Source organism: Brassica oleracea, chromosome C4 (genome assembly GCF_000695525.1).
Source record: "Brassica oleracea var. oleracea cultivar TO1000 chromosome C4, BOL, whole genome shotgun sequence".
Classification (NCBI taxonomy): domain Eukaryota; kingdom Viridiplantae; phylum Streptophyta; class Magnoliopsida; order Brassicales; family Brassicaceae; genus Brassica; species Brassica oleracea.
The window spans coordinates 26,267,589-26,282,779 of NC_027751.1; the positions used below are offsets into that span (position 1 = coordinate 26,267,589).

A 15,191-nucleotide genomic window follows, 5' to 3' on the forward strand; every position below is an offset into this window, starting at 1 on the left:
TATCACATATCCCGGCTTGTAATGCACCTATAAGATTAGACGTCCAATATGGACAATGCAGTCTAGGCAACGTCTAAAACGTGGCAGACCAATTGGTTCCAAAGACAAACAGCCTCGGAAATCCAAGAAAGGTGCTGGATCCGAGAGCATCAAGGAAACCGTCCAGGACATAGATGGACCGGTCGAGCCGACCATGACGGTTGAGCCGAGTGTACCGGCCATACCCGACGATCCGGTCGTTCCTCAAATTGAGGTCTGGGACGCTGGACTTCACGGGACACAAGAGCCGGACAACCAAATGTCTGGAAAACAATGGAACAGAAAAGATATCAACGTTGATGATTTATTTGCATACAAGGTAGCACTTGAGATCATGGATAAAGATGAGGATCTAGAACCCACGTCCATACAAGAATGCATGCTAAGATCAGATTGGATCAAATGGAAACAAGCTATAAACGTGGAGTTAGAATCATTGAGAAAGAGAGGCGTTTTTGGCCCTATAATCTTGACACCAAGAAATGTCAAACCAGTGGGATACAAATGGGTCTTTGTAAGGAAAAGAAATGAGAAAAGAGAAGTAGTGAGATACAAAGCACGGCTTGTAGCACAAGGATTCTCACAAAGACCAGGAAGTCCAGCTCAGTAGGCATCATTCTTTGTTTCCTTAGTAGCTACTTTCATTCAAAGTGAGGCATCATTCTTTGTCGGAAATTTGCATGTAAAGAATGAAACTAAAGTGAAATAAAATATGCCAATATGGGAAATTTTAGTTCTAATCTGCCAATATGCATGTAAATTCTTTGTCGGAAATTGAAAGAATGTACATAATGAAATACATATGAGAGTTCCAGAGGTATTGAACTCAAAGAATGATGCCAATACGGTAGGCATCATTCTTTGCCGGAAATTGAAAGAATGTACTTAGGCATCATTCTTTGTTTCCTTAGTAGCTACTTTCATTCAAACAAACAAAGAATGATGCCTACCAGAAATAAACAGTGATGCCTTCATTAGGGGGAGTGTCATGTGTTGTACTATTTTTCCTGTCTACGGTTTCCATTTTTTTCCACTTTGGGTTTTTGGTTTTCCTAGAGAGGTTTTAACGAGGCAACATCGTGCATGATACGAGCCCATATGGTTCTAGCATCCAAGGGGAAGTGTTATGAACAATGTGGATTGCTAGTAACCAAATGGCCAAACCATGGCCCATGGAGAGAGGGAGAGTCGGCGGCCCATAGGGAGAGAGAGTGGCCGACTTTAGTCTTAGGATGTTTCCATTTATCTCTTCATGTTTATCTTTAAGAAGTTTTCCTTTTTCCTTTAGGATAATGATTTGTACACTTTCCTTTTATCTATTCCTTGTAACCCCTATATAAGGGAACACTTTGATTGAGTAATAGAGAGAAAAACACACGATTTTACCTTTGTTCACAACATTAAATTATTTGATATATAATGTGTGTTTTATTTGATGATAGTATATAAATGTGTTTTATCTGTAATTCAATTAAAACATCAGAATATTGAAATTTAACCCAAAAAAAATGAAAGATGAATTCCTTTTTTCAATGATTTGTTTATGTTTATATAAAAGTTGTTATATATACAATAGTTATGTTATTATTATTTTGTCGAATTAAGTTATATTTTACATATGTCCAATTCAAGACCAGTACAATTTATTAATCATTATGTCTATTTATTTGTCGAGTATTAATTTATAGACTTTTTAAACATATTTATATATAGATATAGATTATTTATTTATCCATTATTTTGTGTCGATATAATGAATATCCACTTATTGGTTAAATATTTTTATTACCAAACATTATCGACTAAAGCAAGAAATTCATTGATTATACAATTTGTTAAGAAAATACATTTCAAACTGAAACGAACATATAATGGAATATGAACCAAAACCAATTTGTTGTGTGTTAAGAGCATTTCAAAAGCAACTTAAAATATGAAATTTTGATTTTCTAAAAGCAAATTGAAAACTTCATATTTGAAGATCTAATGTACAAAATTTCATATTTGAAGTTCTTTATTTTTAAGTCCTTGCAATTATCTGTTTTTCAAATAATATTGTTAACTTTTATTGTTATCACTTTAGTCCTTATAATTTTACTATCTTATACAATTTTTGTACTTTTAGTTTTTATAATCTTATGCAATCTTATATAATTTCATATATGTTTTCAACTTTTATAATTATCATTTTAGTCCTTAATTAAAGATTTAGTTATTGTTCTTATTTCTTTTTGTGTAATTTTGTATTAGAATGTAATATTTTATTGATTAGATTAATTATAATATTTTATTATATTGTACTGTGGTAAAATTATTTTGACTTTTATTAACTTTTATCAACAATAAATACTAAAGTGTAAAATATAAAACTTAAATGTATTGTGATTTTATTAACTTTTTTCAAGAATAAAGACTAAAGTGTAAAATGTAAAATTTAAAAAAATTATGATTGATGCGTTAATTTATGGTATTTTGCTTGATGATGTGGGGTCCCAATGAAAGATATTATTTATTCAAGTAGCATGTAAATTTTAGATGTCAATTTTTCCAAGATTGCTTAATCATTTGACCAAAAAAAAAAGGGAATGTTTAATCTAGTTGTAAATGTCCAAGCATAATCTAATATATTACATATTGATATAAACCAGGAAATGGGCTTTACCTCACTCATAGAACTTACACAATATAAGACCCATGCGTGACGTAAATGTCCCATAAGTTGATTTGTTTACGTTTTATTTAAAGCAATTTTCTTATTTATAGATCCTTATAAATAACGTGATGTGTTATAAATCCTTATTTGTAATAATTTATGCTTTCTTGGTTTATGAAGAATTATAAATAACGTTTCATATTATTTTTAATGAATTCAATGTATCTAAATTACCAAAGATGATATATAACATTTCATATTTATCTCAAACAAATTTATTTATCTCAAGCATTTTTCTTAAATTTCCTAAAACAAAATAATTTTCTAAAACAAAAAAAAAAGTAAAGAGAACATGTTATATTATCGTCTTCCCTTCCTTCAATCTTCAATGTCCGTTTATCACCGTCACAGAGCATCATGTTATCAACTTTAATCACGGGTCTCTGTCTTGACTAACCTAGGATTCATCGAGCTAGCACTTCATAGTTGGTACTCTTCATAGTCGCACAATCCACTCCGTCTTCAACGCCGGCTTCGACTAAAACCTAATTTCACATCTTCTTGCACCGATCTAGTGGTTACGGCCTCTATTCCCTGTAGTGCCCTAGCTGCCTTCGATCTCCACAGCGGCGGCCGTCTCTGTCCGGAGACAACGAAGAAATCGTCACCAGCTCGGCCAAACTTCATCTGGAAAATCAGCTGCGACGTGACGGTGTAGCCTCGATCTTATCAAGATCACTATTTAGTTTAAACAATGAAGAATGTGCAGTGGTGAGTGTCATGGAATTAGACATCCGTATTTATATGTACAATTCGGAGTGAAACGCAACGACGGTAGAATTGGATAATTTAAGGCGAAGTAGTGGGAGCTGGAGTATTAGTTAAGGATTGTAGTTAAGAAGCTTTATTAGATCAATTGAATGAATCGTTTCAATGGTGTTTTCAAAGAGTCTGCAGAAGATAGAGCATGCGAAGGGACGATTAATGACATAACGCGTTGGCGGAACATCACTGGTGTTGAAAAAATGTTCAATTAGATCTTGCTCGAGTACACGGCCCAACGCATACATACGTTGCGTTTTGGCCTAATGGGACACGTGGCAAACCCATAGAAAAAGACTTTCCTAGCTGGATGCTGAGGTGGCCTAAAGAGGAGGGAGCCAACATATTTTTATATATATAGATAGATAGATATAAACTAATCATGTCAAGATTTCTTCTTATATCTGATACTATGAGATGATCAAGTAAAATCTCATCAATCTCCCTAGATGATAGAATCAGCATGCCTTAGTATCCTTCTTGTTACTAAGAAGTTCTGCTTCTCTTTTGGTATTGGTAGTGATAGGGTCTCTTCCACCTAATAGGCTAAGTCCAAACCCATTCTTGGGTGATAAGATGGTTCAGTATGCACTTGTAACGTCTCCTTTGTCCGTGTTCAGGCTGTGCTACAAGAATGTTGCAATCTCTAGCTTTCCAATCTTTGAGAGAAGATGCAAAATCCTTGATGTCTTGGTAGATCACCATCAGTTTTGCTGGTTCTGGATTATTGTCAAACAACCAACCAAAAAGGTCCAGCTTCATCCGCATACTTATCTCCTGAAACCCATTATTACGGACATCTAATAATAAGATAAGAGTATAAATAGTGTTAAGGTGAGGTTACTTGTAAGTCAAGGCACTTCCCACCTTGGGATAAGTCTGCCCTAACTGTTTGGGCTCTTTATGTAATGGCAAGATGAAACAAAGTAAGAGAAAGATATTGTAATGGCAAAGATCAAACCAAGAGTAGTTACCATTTAATGTGTGTTCTTTATTAAGAACCGAACAAAACCAATCAAGTATGATTTTTTTTCCATCAAATAAGAGTAACAAGGTTACAAGCATCAAATGGAAGATAGCAGCAACATTAGACATCTTACACCAAGATATCAAAATACATGTCAGAATAGTACTAATACAGAAAAAAAATGAAGATACAAAAAAGAATTAAGCAGAATATGGAAAGACTCTTAGATAGTATACTTGTTGTTAACATCATCAAGATCATATCCTTTCAAATTTGCCTGTCAATGTCTGAAGCTCTCTCATTCTGAAAAATTCATCAGAAAGTCCAACATAAGAAATCGTCACCTCTGAAACATGGTCAGAGACTAACACTCTCTAGTAACATACACATATTAGAGAAAGTTCATTAGCCAAACTGTTAAGTTCCGTTGCACCATTTCTCTCATATATTGGCTTTTGACCTGTATCTAAACCATGCTGTGTACGCGTCTCGGTGGCCCACACAGCCTAACTTAGATCCATATCCCCTCCATCCGACTCAAGACTGATTGTTCAGATTTGTTGCGTTGCGTATAATTGAGAAATCCAATGAACTGGCGGCTTTCTCTTCAAAGCTAGTTTGAGATAGTTAGCATAGTTCATAATGTCTGCGCCGACTCCTAAGCAGGGAAACTAGAGCATGAAGTTTATTATTTTCCCATGTAAGTTAGTTAAGGTCTTTGACAAAAGAAAAGGTTAGATAAGGAATCTGAGCAAAGATTAATGGCAGCATTCATAGATTAGTATTTTGCAGAGTAGCAATAGCAAGGCATACATTAGCAGAAACTCTAATTAATTAGAATGTACCAAAGTTATTAGAGTGAGACGAATGTACTTTACTAGTCTAAATTAGAAACCTTAACATTATATCTCATCGCTCTTCTTCTAATCTCCTCCAGCTGCAAGGGTTTCCCAAACCCATACATCGCTGCTAAGATAGTCGTCAGAGCGAGTTTCTCCGCCGCAGTCGCAAACGTTTCTTGGTCCGTGTTCAGCGTTTGCAAAGAGAAAATGTTGTGCTTTGTCAATTTATAAGGTCTGGAGAGCAAACGCTAGCTCCATCCCTTCTCGAGTGATCACCATCATATTCGACAGTTCACGGTTATTCCCCATCACCCCCACCCGACAAAGTCTAACTGCATTCTCGGGCAAATCTCCAAAATAGCACATTTCTAAGTTTATATCACAAAAATAACACTCAAAAACTAAAATGACCAAAATAGCACCTTTCTAAGTTTATCATTTGAAAATTTTAATTTTTTTTATTTTTCAAAATTTGAAATCTTATCCCCAAAACCTCATTTCTCAACTCTAAACCCTAAACCCTAAACTCTAAACCCTAAACCCTAAACCCTAAATCCTAAACCTCACCCTTTAACTCTAAACCCTAAGTTTGTGACTTTTGATAAAACATTAAATGTTATTTTTGTGACTTTTGACCTTGAGTGCTAGTTTGAGAACATAAACTTGATTTAGTGCTATTTTTGTCTTTTTCTCTTCTCTTTATCCTCGCAAACTTATCTCCTAAAAAGAAGATTGTATATAAGTAAAGGATTTTTAACGTTAAAACCCCTCAACTATGTTTGTTTTGGGTAAAAACCCCCAAACTAAGTATTTAACGTAAAAGCCCCCAAACTAACTTTATATAATGAAGTAAACCCTAACAGGTCATAATTACCAATACTACCGGTAAATCTTTAGTTTAGGGGTTTCTACGTTAAGTCAACATAGTTGAGGGGTTTTACCATTAAAAATAAAAAAAATCAATTTTATAATATTATCTAAAAATTAATAACTTAAATTTTAAAAATTAGCATTTTTAATTTTTTTTTGTAAATATATGAGTTTGATGTGTTTTAACATCAACATTATATATGTATAAATTAAAAATGTAAAAACCGAGAAAATATAACAAAAATTATATAGAGAATTTAGACGCAGTCCGGTTAGACATATTCCAAAAGCACAAAATACTATGGCGGGCAAGCTTGCAAGTGGTGCGAGGAGTTCTCCTTCAGCTGTGTTATATGTCGATTCAATCCTTTCGGTTTGGATTTCTGAATCGCGCGGTCCAGTTACTTAGTTCTCGCTTATGTTGTCAAAAAAAAGTTACTAATTTTTAAATAATATTATAAAATTTTGATTTTTTTTAAAAACCATTTTAATGGTAAAACCTCTCAACTATGTTAGCTTAACGTAGAAACCCCTAAATTAAAGATTTACCGATAGAAATGGTAATTATGACCTGCTAGGGTTTACTTCACTAAATAACGTTAGTTTGAAGGTTTTTTCATTAAATACTTAGTTTGAGGGTTTTTACCCAAAACAAACTTAGTTGAAGGGTTTTAACGTTAAAAATCCATAAGTAAACAATAAAAGAGTGTTAAGAAGAGAGTTCGTTTGCTGAAAGTGAAAGTAGGCCCAGGCATTTTACCCGGACCCTGTTGGATCCATTAATAGCCATTAGGCTTTATGAAATGTGTGAAAAGCAAATGACTTGGACATGTGTATTTAACAGTCCAAAGAATCATTATTTATGATGTAAAGGTACTTGTCCCACATTGCTTAGAGGAAGAGAAGTTGAGCAATATATATATGTTCACTTACCATGAAAGCTTAAACAGCTTGGAGAGAGAGGAGAGCTCCCCACGCGCGTGCCGCCGCCGCTGGAGTATATATATGTCTTCATGACATGAGAGGCTAAACAGCTCAGAGGAAGAGAGAGCTCCCCACGCGCGCGCCACCGCCGCCGTCCGGCCGGCTCGGCTTGGGCTTGGGCTTGGGCTTGGGCTTGGGTCTTGGGTCTTGGTGGAGGGCCTCCGGCCCAATAAGACTATTCTTTTTGGACCAAGTTAAGCTCAACATTTTGCCATTTATTTTGAGAAAAAAACAGTATGCAATTTTATTTAAAACGACAAGTAGTTTGTCTAGAAAATAAAAACGTCATGCATTTTATCCTCTCGAAAGTTTCAAACGAGATAAGAGAGAGTCTTGAAGAAGAAGTTTCGGAACTCAACTTCCCTCGATCTCCGCGAGATTCTCGCCCACGTGCAGCAGCTGTTGCGGGAAGTGGGTCTTCTCCGTCTCTTTAAATTTCGCCTCTCCTCTTCCTTCATTTCGGAACTTTTCCCGTATCAAAAATCCAACAGCGAAAATCCCTTAGCGTAAGTCATAAATACGAGAGTGTTTCGTAGAGTTTATAGTTCGATAGGGCGATCACGAGTGAGGCGTGATTCGTCTGCCATGGTTGTATCCTGGGACTCTATATTCGTACAGTCTCGTCTCACTAACGGAGCGAATATTTTGAGTTAAGAAAAAGATCATATCTCGACTCCATGTCTCTTTGCGAATACGATTTCTTATCGTTTTTTTTTTGTATTCGTCTTTTACATTCGTTTATTTCCTTAACATCACTTTTATTCTATCGTTTATGTCAGTCCGGTTTTCCAGCTTCTACAGATCCGACCCGAAACCGATCCGAAACCGACCCGATCTTTTTACCCTATTGGGTCTTGTTGTGAAGGACCCGCAGGTCTTGGATCCGACCCGACCCCAACCCGAGACCAGAGTGGGATACCCGAAACTTCTAGTATATATTAGGTATATATGGATGTTTCAGTTTATTTTTGGTATAATGGGTATTTTTTTTTTAAGTTTCAAATTTTAGTTTTTGGGTATGGTTTTGGGTTTCAGATAAAAAATTAGATTTTCAAAAATATAATTCGGATAATCAGATAAAATTTCGAATATTTTTCATGTCTTTGGATCAGATTTTAGATAAAATTTCTCATATTTTTCGAGTATTTAAATATTTTCCGGTATTTTCTATGTGTTTTAGGTATTTTTTTGAGTTTGACCCGACATGACCCGAACCGTAATCGAACCGAATCCGAATCGACAAACTCTAATTACCCTATTGGGTCCAACTATCTAAGACCCGACCCGATCCGGACCCGAAAAGACATGTACCGATCCCAAACCGAGAATTTTAAATTACCCTATCGGGTCCTAAACTCTTAAACCCGAAGGACCTAAATGAAAGGGTAGTAATGGGCTCTTCATGGGCTTAAATAAACGTATCCGTCAAAGTTGGATTAATACTTATCAGGCCCAGATCAATAACATACACTCTTGCATTGGTTACAAATGCGTAAGTGATTCTGTTTCATATCAAAGATAGAAAACGTGTTGTGATATACAGATAGAAACTCAGCATTCTAAAACTGGAATAGAAGAAGATAGAGTTGAGTTGATGCTCTGATAAACTGACTCAGAGTTCGTCAGGGTTCGAACAAAAAACAATCAAGTATGAATTTTTCATCAAATAAGAGTAACAAAGTTACAAGTATCAAGTGAAAGATAACAACTACCATTAGATATTTGATCCTCCACCAAGATATCATAATGAATGTCAATATCAAGAAGAAGAATAATAATACATAAATAGAAAGAAAAAAGTGAAGATATACAAATGAATTAAGCAAAAATTAAAAACTATTAGAAAAACAGCAGTTAAGATTTTGAAAAAAAAAGAGATTGCATCAGAAACTGTAACTGCTGTTTTTCTCTCTTTTGAGATTTTTTTTTTTTTCAATTTATTGAGATACTCTACCACCGGTTGCTTTATTTATATTTTCTTTATTTTAAATTCTAATTACAAAATAAAACTCTATTGATATTATATTTTTGAGATAACCTTATCTACCAATGCTGCTCTTAGATTGTGTAGTAGTTGTTGTTAACATCATCAAGATCATATCCATTCAACTATGCAGCTGATTCAACTTTCCCTTTCAATGTCTGAGTTTTCTCATTCTGCAAAGTTCATCAAGAAGGCCAACATAAGAGATCATCATCTCTGAAACATAACATGTCAACTAACACTCTCTAGTAACATATACATATTAGAGAAAATTATCACAAAAAATATTCCAACCTTGCAACTTCTGCTCGCCTTTTAGCTTCAATCAGCCAAACTGCTAAGTTCCGTTGCACCATTTCTCTCATACATTGGCTTTTGACCTGTCTCTAAACCATGCTGTGTACGCGTCTCGGTGGCCCATGCAGCCATACGTTCGTCTTTCCCAAAATTATTCTTGCCATTGAGTGCAGTCTGACAAACAAATCACAGTTCTTGTTAGACGAATATCATTGTGAAGTTACAAGTTTCAAAGTGATTGCGAGATGTATACAAACCCTTTGCTTGACAATTCGGTTCCATGATTTGCCACTTAGTGCATAGCGGACTAAGAACTTAATAGGATCAAGTAACATGTATGTTACTATGTTGAACACCCATATAACTCCAGTCCAACCCCATCCAATGCTTCTTATTCCAGCAAAAGGCCATGTTGCCATTGCTGCTATCACCGATGCAACCTTGTAAAAGTAGTACACATATACTATTAACAGTTCTATAAGAGAAATACCATATGATATATCACTAAAACAATTTTTGTTCAAGAAATAGCACACAAGAGAAATTTTTTTCTTAAAATAGCATTAATTCGAAGTTTTTGTTTAGTTAGAGTTTGGTGATTAGGGTATAGGGTCTGGAATAGTTGAGTTATTTTACTTTAAAAGTAGTGCTACTTTGGCACAAAACTTTTTGTGTTATATCTAAAGGGTTTGCTCTTACTATAAAAGAAGAAGGTATTTGTAATTAAGGGAATGAGATAGAAGAGTAAAATCTCCCTTACCAGCTGAGCAATGAGGAAAGCAATCACAAGAAGGAAACCAGGACGTTCAACAAATGACCAGCTTCTTGAACGTGTCACAAAGATCAACGCTTGACTGATGGTACTGACTTGAAGGTACACAGCAGAAGCCATCTGTTCATTCAAATTTGCAGCTACTGCCTTGTCTCTCATGTTGAAATGATGCTGGTTGAAGTTTCTCACATCGAAAATATTCTACCACAAAAAGAAGATACTATTGTGATGTACAGTGAAGAGTCAAGATCAATAAAAGAGATAATGTATATAAGCTTACAGGGAAGAAGTTAGTTTCATATGCTGCCCAGAAAAATACAACGGTCATGATAGCCAAGTAAGCTCCAAGGACAACACCAGTTGCAAAAATCTCCTTCAGTTTCCAACAATCTGGAGTTGGAGATGGCTTGACTCTGTCCTTTGATATGGTCATTATAGTACCTTTTCAACAAGAGTGTAAACTTAGCAGAAAATACCCTTAATTAAGCTGAATCATAGTAAAGTTTAGCAGTCACTAACCATCATTAAGGATTGCAATAACAAGAACCATGAATGGAGGGAAGTCAAACTCCCAGAACACACACAGAAGCATGAAACACATCTGTAACACAAAGACATTTTTAAAATGTGTTATCAGATGGTGAATAAGACTTTAGTATACGGTGTAGAAACTTACCACAATACGTATAGTGATAGAAACAGCATATATCTGTAATGAATCAAACAAAGGATTCATTTCAAACTTTATCACGTTACAAGTCAATGAAGCTGAAGCATTTTATGGTACCGTGTAATTTTTCATTCTCTGGAAGATGGCACGGCTAGTCAAGACAGCACTGACGATAACACTTAGACCAGGTTCTGTTAAGACAATATCAGAAGCACTACGAGCAGCATCGGTAGCATCATCTACAGCTATTCCAATATCAGCTTTCTTCAATGCAGGTGCATCATTCACTCCATCACCAGTCATACCACATATGTGTTTTCTGGACTGTAATCTCTTCACAATCTCGTACTTGTGCTCTAAAAAACAGGACAAAAGGGTGTTTTGTCAGATATTGTTTGAAGATAATAGTTACTAGCCCTGTGGATCTGAACCGAACCAGCCGAAATGAACCAAATTTTTCGTTTTTGGTTTAGTTCCTGTTTGAGTTTGGAGGGCTTTTGAAAATGGTTTCGGTTTTTGGTTAGTTCGTTTAAAAAAACAATGATCAAATTATCTAAATTAGCCGAAATAACCGAACCGGTTTAACCGAACTAACCAAAAAATATCCGAGTTTTAAATAAATAAATCGCAATCTAATCCAAACCCAAAAATTTGGTTAGTTTTTGAATTTAACCGAAAAACAGAAACAAACCAAACCAAAATTTTCGTTTAACCGAAACCAAAAATACCCAACCCGGAAGTATCCGAAACTGCAGGGCTAATAGTGACAAATGTTGTGTAGTTACCAGGAAAGACTCCTGCAAAGCCATCTGCGTTCTCAATAAGTTCATCGATGGATATTGTTTCTGTGTGGTTATCAGAGAGTAAAGATGAAGATGGGTACATGTTTGTTCCCATTCCAAGTCTTCTTCCTGTTTCTTTGGCTATCGCAAGCTGGTCACCTGAAAGTATTAAGAGTACACATTGAATCCAAAGTCATCGAGTATGAGCGGCAAGACATGCTTTGTACCTGTGATCATTTTAACACTGACTCCAAGATGAAGTGCTCGCTCAATAGTTTGTGCACTGTCATGACGAGGAGGATCAAACAGAGGAAGAAGAGCTACAAAGTCCCATGGACCACCGTCACCTTTAACATCACCATCTGGTACTTGCTATTTTGAAATGTGAAGACATCCTATTAAAAACAACTTCACATTTTACTTGTGAAAGAAGTTAGGTTTGTCTCACCTGATATGCTAATCCTAGGGATCTTAGGCCACGTTCTGCGAATTTGTCTATTTTACCATGTACCTTCTCCTTGATTTCCAACATGTTGTGTGCCATATCCAAAATCTAGAGAACAACAAGAAGAATACATTTCAGAAAACAATGAGTGAATCTAAAGTGATGTAGTGATATCTATTTATGGAAAGTTTATAATTACCTCTTCAGGCGCTCCTTTGCTCACTCGGTGCATTTTGCCTTCTCGATCAAGGTAGGTTAGTGCAGTTCTTCTGTTTGCTGGACTGAATGGAAGAAAATGGAGTTCTTTGATTCCAGCACGTGCCTGAATACAAACTATCAGATCAATACATCATCACAGCTTAGTGGAAGTTGAGTCTTTGATCAATACTTCTTTAGGGTCTGACAACATTGAAACGATTGCAGTATCAATAGCATCTTGGTTCTCTAAGCGTGCAGCCCTTGCAGCCATAAGAACAGCCATGTCTTTGTCAATGCCTTTCTTGAAAATCTGTAACACAATAGATGAAAGTGGTATAGTTACATCAAGATAAGTAACTACGGAATGAGTAGAATGTGAGCAAAGATGCAAACCTCGATGAGATTCTTGTCCACGGAGAGCTTGTTCAGCGTGAGAGTACCAGTTTTATCACTGCACAGAACATCCATTCCAGCCATTTCTTCAATAGCTGTCATTCTCTTTGTTATAGCACCCTGACGTGGATTACAAGTAAGGTCGTTACCCAAAGACAACAAAAGTGAAGTGACTCTTGTCTTAAAGAGTTGTGTTGGACCTGTTGAGACAAGCGATGAGCACCAATAGCCATTGTGACAGAGAGAACAGTAGGCATTGCAATGGGGATTCCACCAATCAGTAAGACGAGAAGATTATCGATACCAACACGGTATGCTCTCTTTTGTAGACCGTATATAACAACGATTTCAATAGCCATTCCTACTGCAATGGTGCAGATACAGAAGTTTCCTATTGATGTCAAAACCTGGAGATCAAATACCCAGAGTTTATACCAACGTTCTAAGAAATGGTCTAGGCGGCGCTTAGACGGAAAATCGGCTATAGCCAATATAACTTTCTTAAAATTCTATTTATGCAACTCAAATCAGTTTAAATCGTTTTAAATTTGTTTAAATTGATCTAAATCGATCCAGATTGGTCTAGATCAATCTAAATTGGTATGAATCTGTTAAATTGCCGTCTAACAATTTTTTGAACATTGGTTTATACTATACTTCTTTAACTCTCAAAACCTTTGAAAAGTTTGAAGAAGCAAACCTTCTGGAAGTGACCAACATGGGTAGTACTATCCACAAGATGAGCAGCCTTTCCAAAGAAAGTGTGGACACCAGTGGCTATAACAACTGCTTCAATTTCACCTTGCTTGCAAGTTGAACCAGAGAACACTGAAGAGCCGGGGTTTTTGGTTACTGGAAGAGACTCACCTGTAAGTGCTGACTGGAGAAAAGATAAACCTATTCCAAGATTAGTGGTAAGAAAGCTAAATAACACAGACCTATGACATCATCTAGAAGCAGAACTTGCCTGGTCAATCTTTAAAGGGTCTCCTTCAAGAAGACGAGCATCAGCTGGAATGATATCTCCAAGTTTGATACTAACTATATCTCCTGGAACCAACTCAGATGCATCTATCTCGTTCCATTTCTTGTCACGGATGGCCTAAAACAATTTGATTAATAAGATAAGCTGCTACCATCACTTTTTTTTTTTTATATGAAAGCAACCAAAAAAAAGGAGAAAAATACCTTGGCTTTAGGGGCTAGTTGAGCCATGAGAGCAGCTGCTGCGTTTCCTGCATTGTTTTCTTCTACAAAACTGATGGTTGAGTTGATCAAAAGTAAGACCACAATACCCACAAAGTCATGATAATCCGGTGGCTTGCCCTGAACATTTGAGACATATTAGTTTCATCAGAATATTGAAGAACATCAAATGATGAGAGGGAAGAAAAGACCTACTCCTCCATGTGCAAGACCAATAGCCATGAGGGCTGCAGCTTCCATGACCCATGAAAGTGGATTCCACATGAACCCCAAGAACTTGAGTATCTTACTCTCCTGCATAACCAAAGAAAATGAGACATCCACATAACTGAAAGAAAGAGAGAGAGATTGTTGTAAACCTTTTTCTCCTCAAGTTTGTTGTAACCAAACAAGGTAAGACGCTCCTGCACTTCCTTGGAGGTCAAGCCTTCTTTAGTGCATTTGAGATGTTGAAAAACTTCTTCAACCGGTACATTTTCCTGCAAGGCAACGATCCATATAAAAAGCTATCAGAACCAAAAAAAAAGTGGTGGGAACAAAAAATACATACAAGATCAATGCTCTCTGTGGTAATAGCCTTGAGAGCTTCTATATCCGTCATATCTAACTTCCTTTTTGCTTGAACCGGAAAGTTACTAAAACTCAGTTAAGGAATCTGCAATGGCAAGTTCTTATATTCATCAGTAAGAAAATACCACACTTTCCTTGTGCCTCAAGACATTACATGGCAACCTTTTTTAAATCAATAAGCATCTCTTCTACATGTATATTCATGCAGACGTGAATCAAGTACGAGAAAATATACAATAAACACATACCTATAATCGAAAAACCTTTACCAAAGCATCACCTTCAATAGATTTGACCTTCGCAAAAGGAAAGAGGACAAGCTTTGAAAAAAGGGAAAACGTGTAATGCAAGCAACAAAAAGAGAAGACAAGAGGGTTCTATATAATAACAAGTTCAAAGAGTTGCCGGGCAGATTAACCAAATGCAGAATAAAGCTGAATAATCAACTCTTTTATTCAGCTTGACATCATATATTTACCAGAAATTAATAAAAATAATATTGAAAGAGATATGTGAGAATGAATAGTCATTTACCAATATAGAAAGGTTATATAAAGTCGTAGCCTCTCTACCGGCGTTACGGTAGTAACAATTCTAAACTAAACCTATTATTTCTTAACAATTCTAAACTAAACCTGTTATTTCTTCTCTTTATCAACATGTTACCTCCTTAAGAATCCTAGATGGTAACTCGTGC

The 15,191-nt window shown here is 35.9% G+C and overlaps 1 protein-coding gene across 1 annotated transcript; it reads right to left on the bottom strand.

The window, feature by feature from the left end:
• Positions 1–9,185: 9,185 nt before the first annotated feature.
• On the bottom strand, positions 9,186–15,191 carry LOC106340126 (ATPase 7, plasma membrane-type-like). Its single transcript, XM_013778987.1, has 23 exons — positions 15,161–15,191; positions 14,743–14,790; positions 14,475–14,579; positions 14,284–14,403; positions 14,120–14,218; positions 13,907–14,044; positions 13,686–13,820; positions 13,419–13,598; positions 12,919–13,125; positions 12,719–12,838; positions 12,516–12,635; positions 12,327–12,449; positions 12,131–12,235; positions 11,910–12,054; positions 11,686–11,841; positions 11,018–11,256; positions 10,907–10,939; positions 10,750–10,831; positions 10,511–10,671; positions 10,219–10,431; positions 9,716–9,898; positions 9,456–9,632; positions 9,186–9,334 (listed from the first exon to the last, which is right to left on the bottom strand). Exons 3-22 carry the CDS (start codon positions 14,523–14,525, stop codon positions 9,483–9,485), a joined length of 2,760 nt encoding a protein of 919 aa, XP_013634441.1. The 5' UTR covers positions 14,526–14,579; positions 14,743–14,790; positions 15,161–15,191; the 3' UTR covers positions 9,186–9,334; positions 9,456–9,482.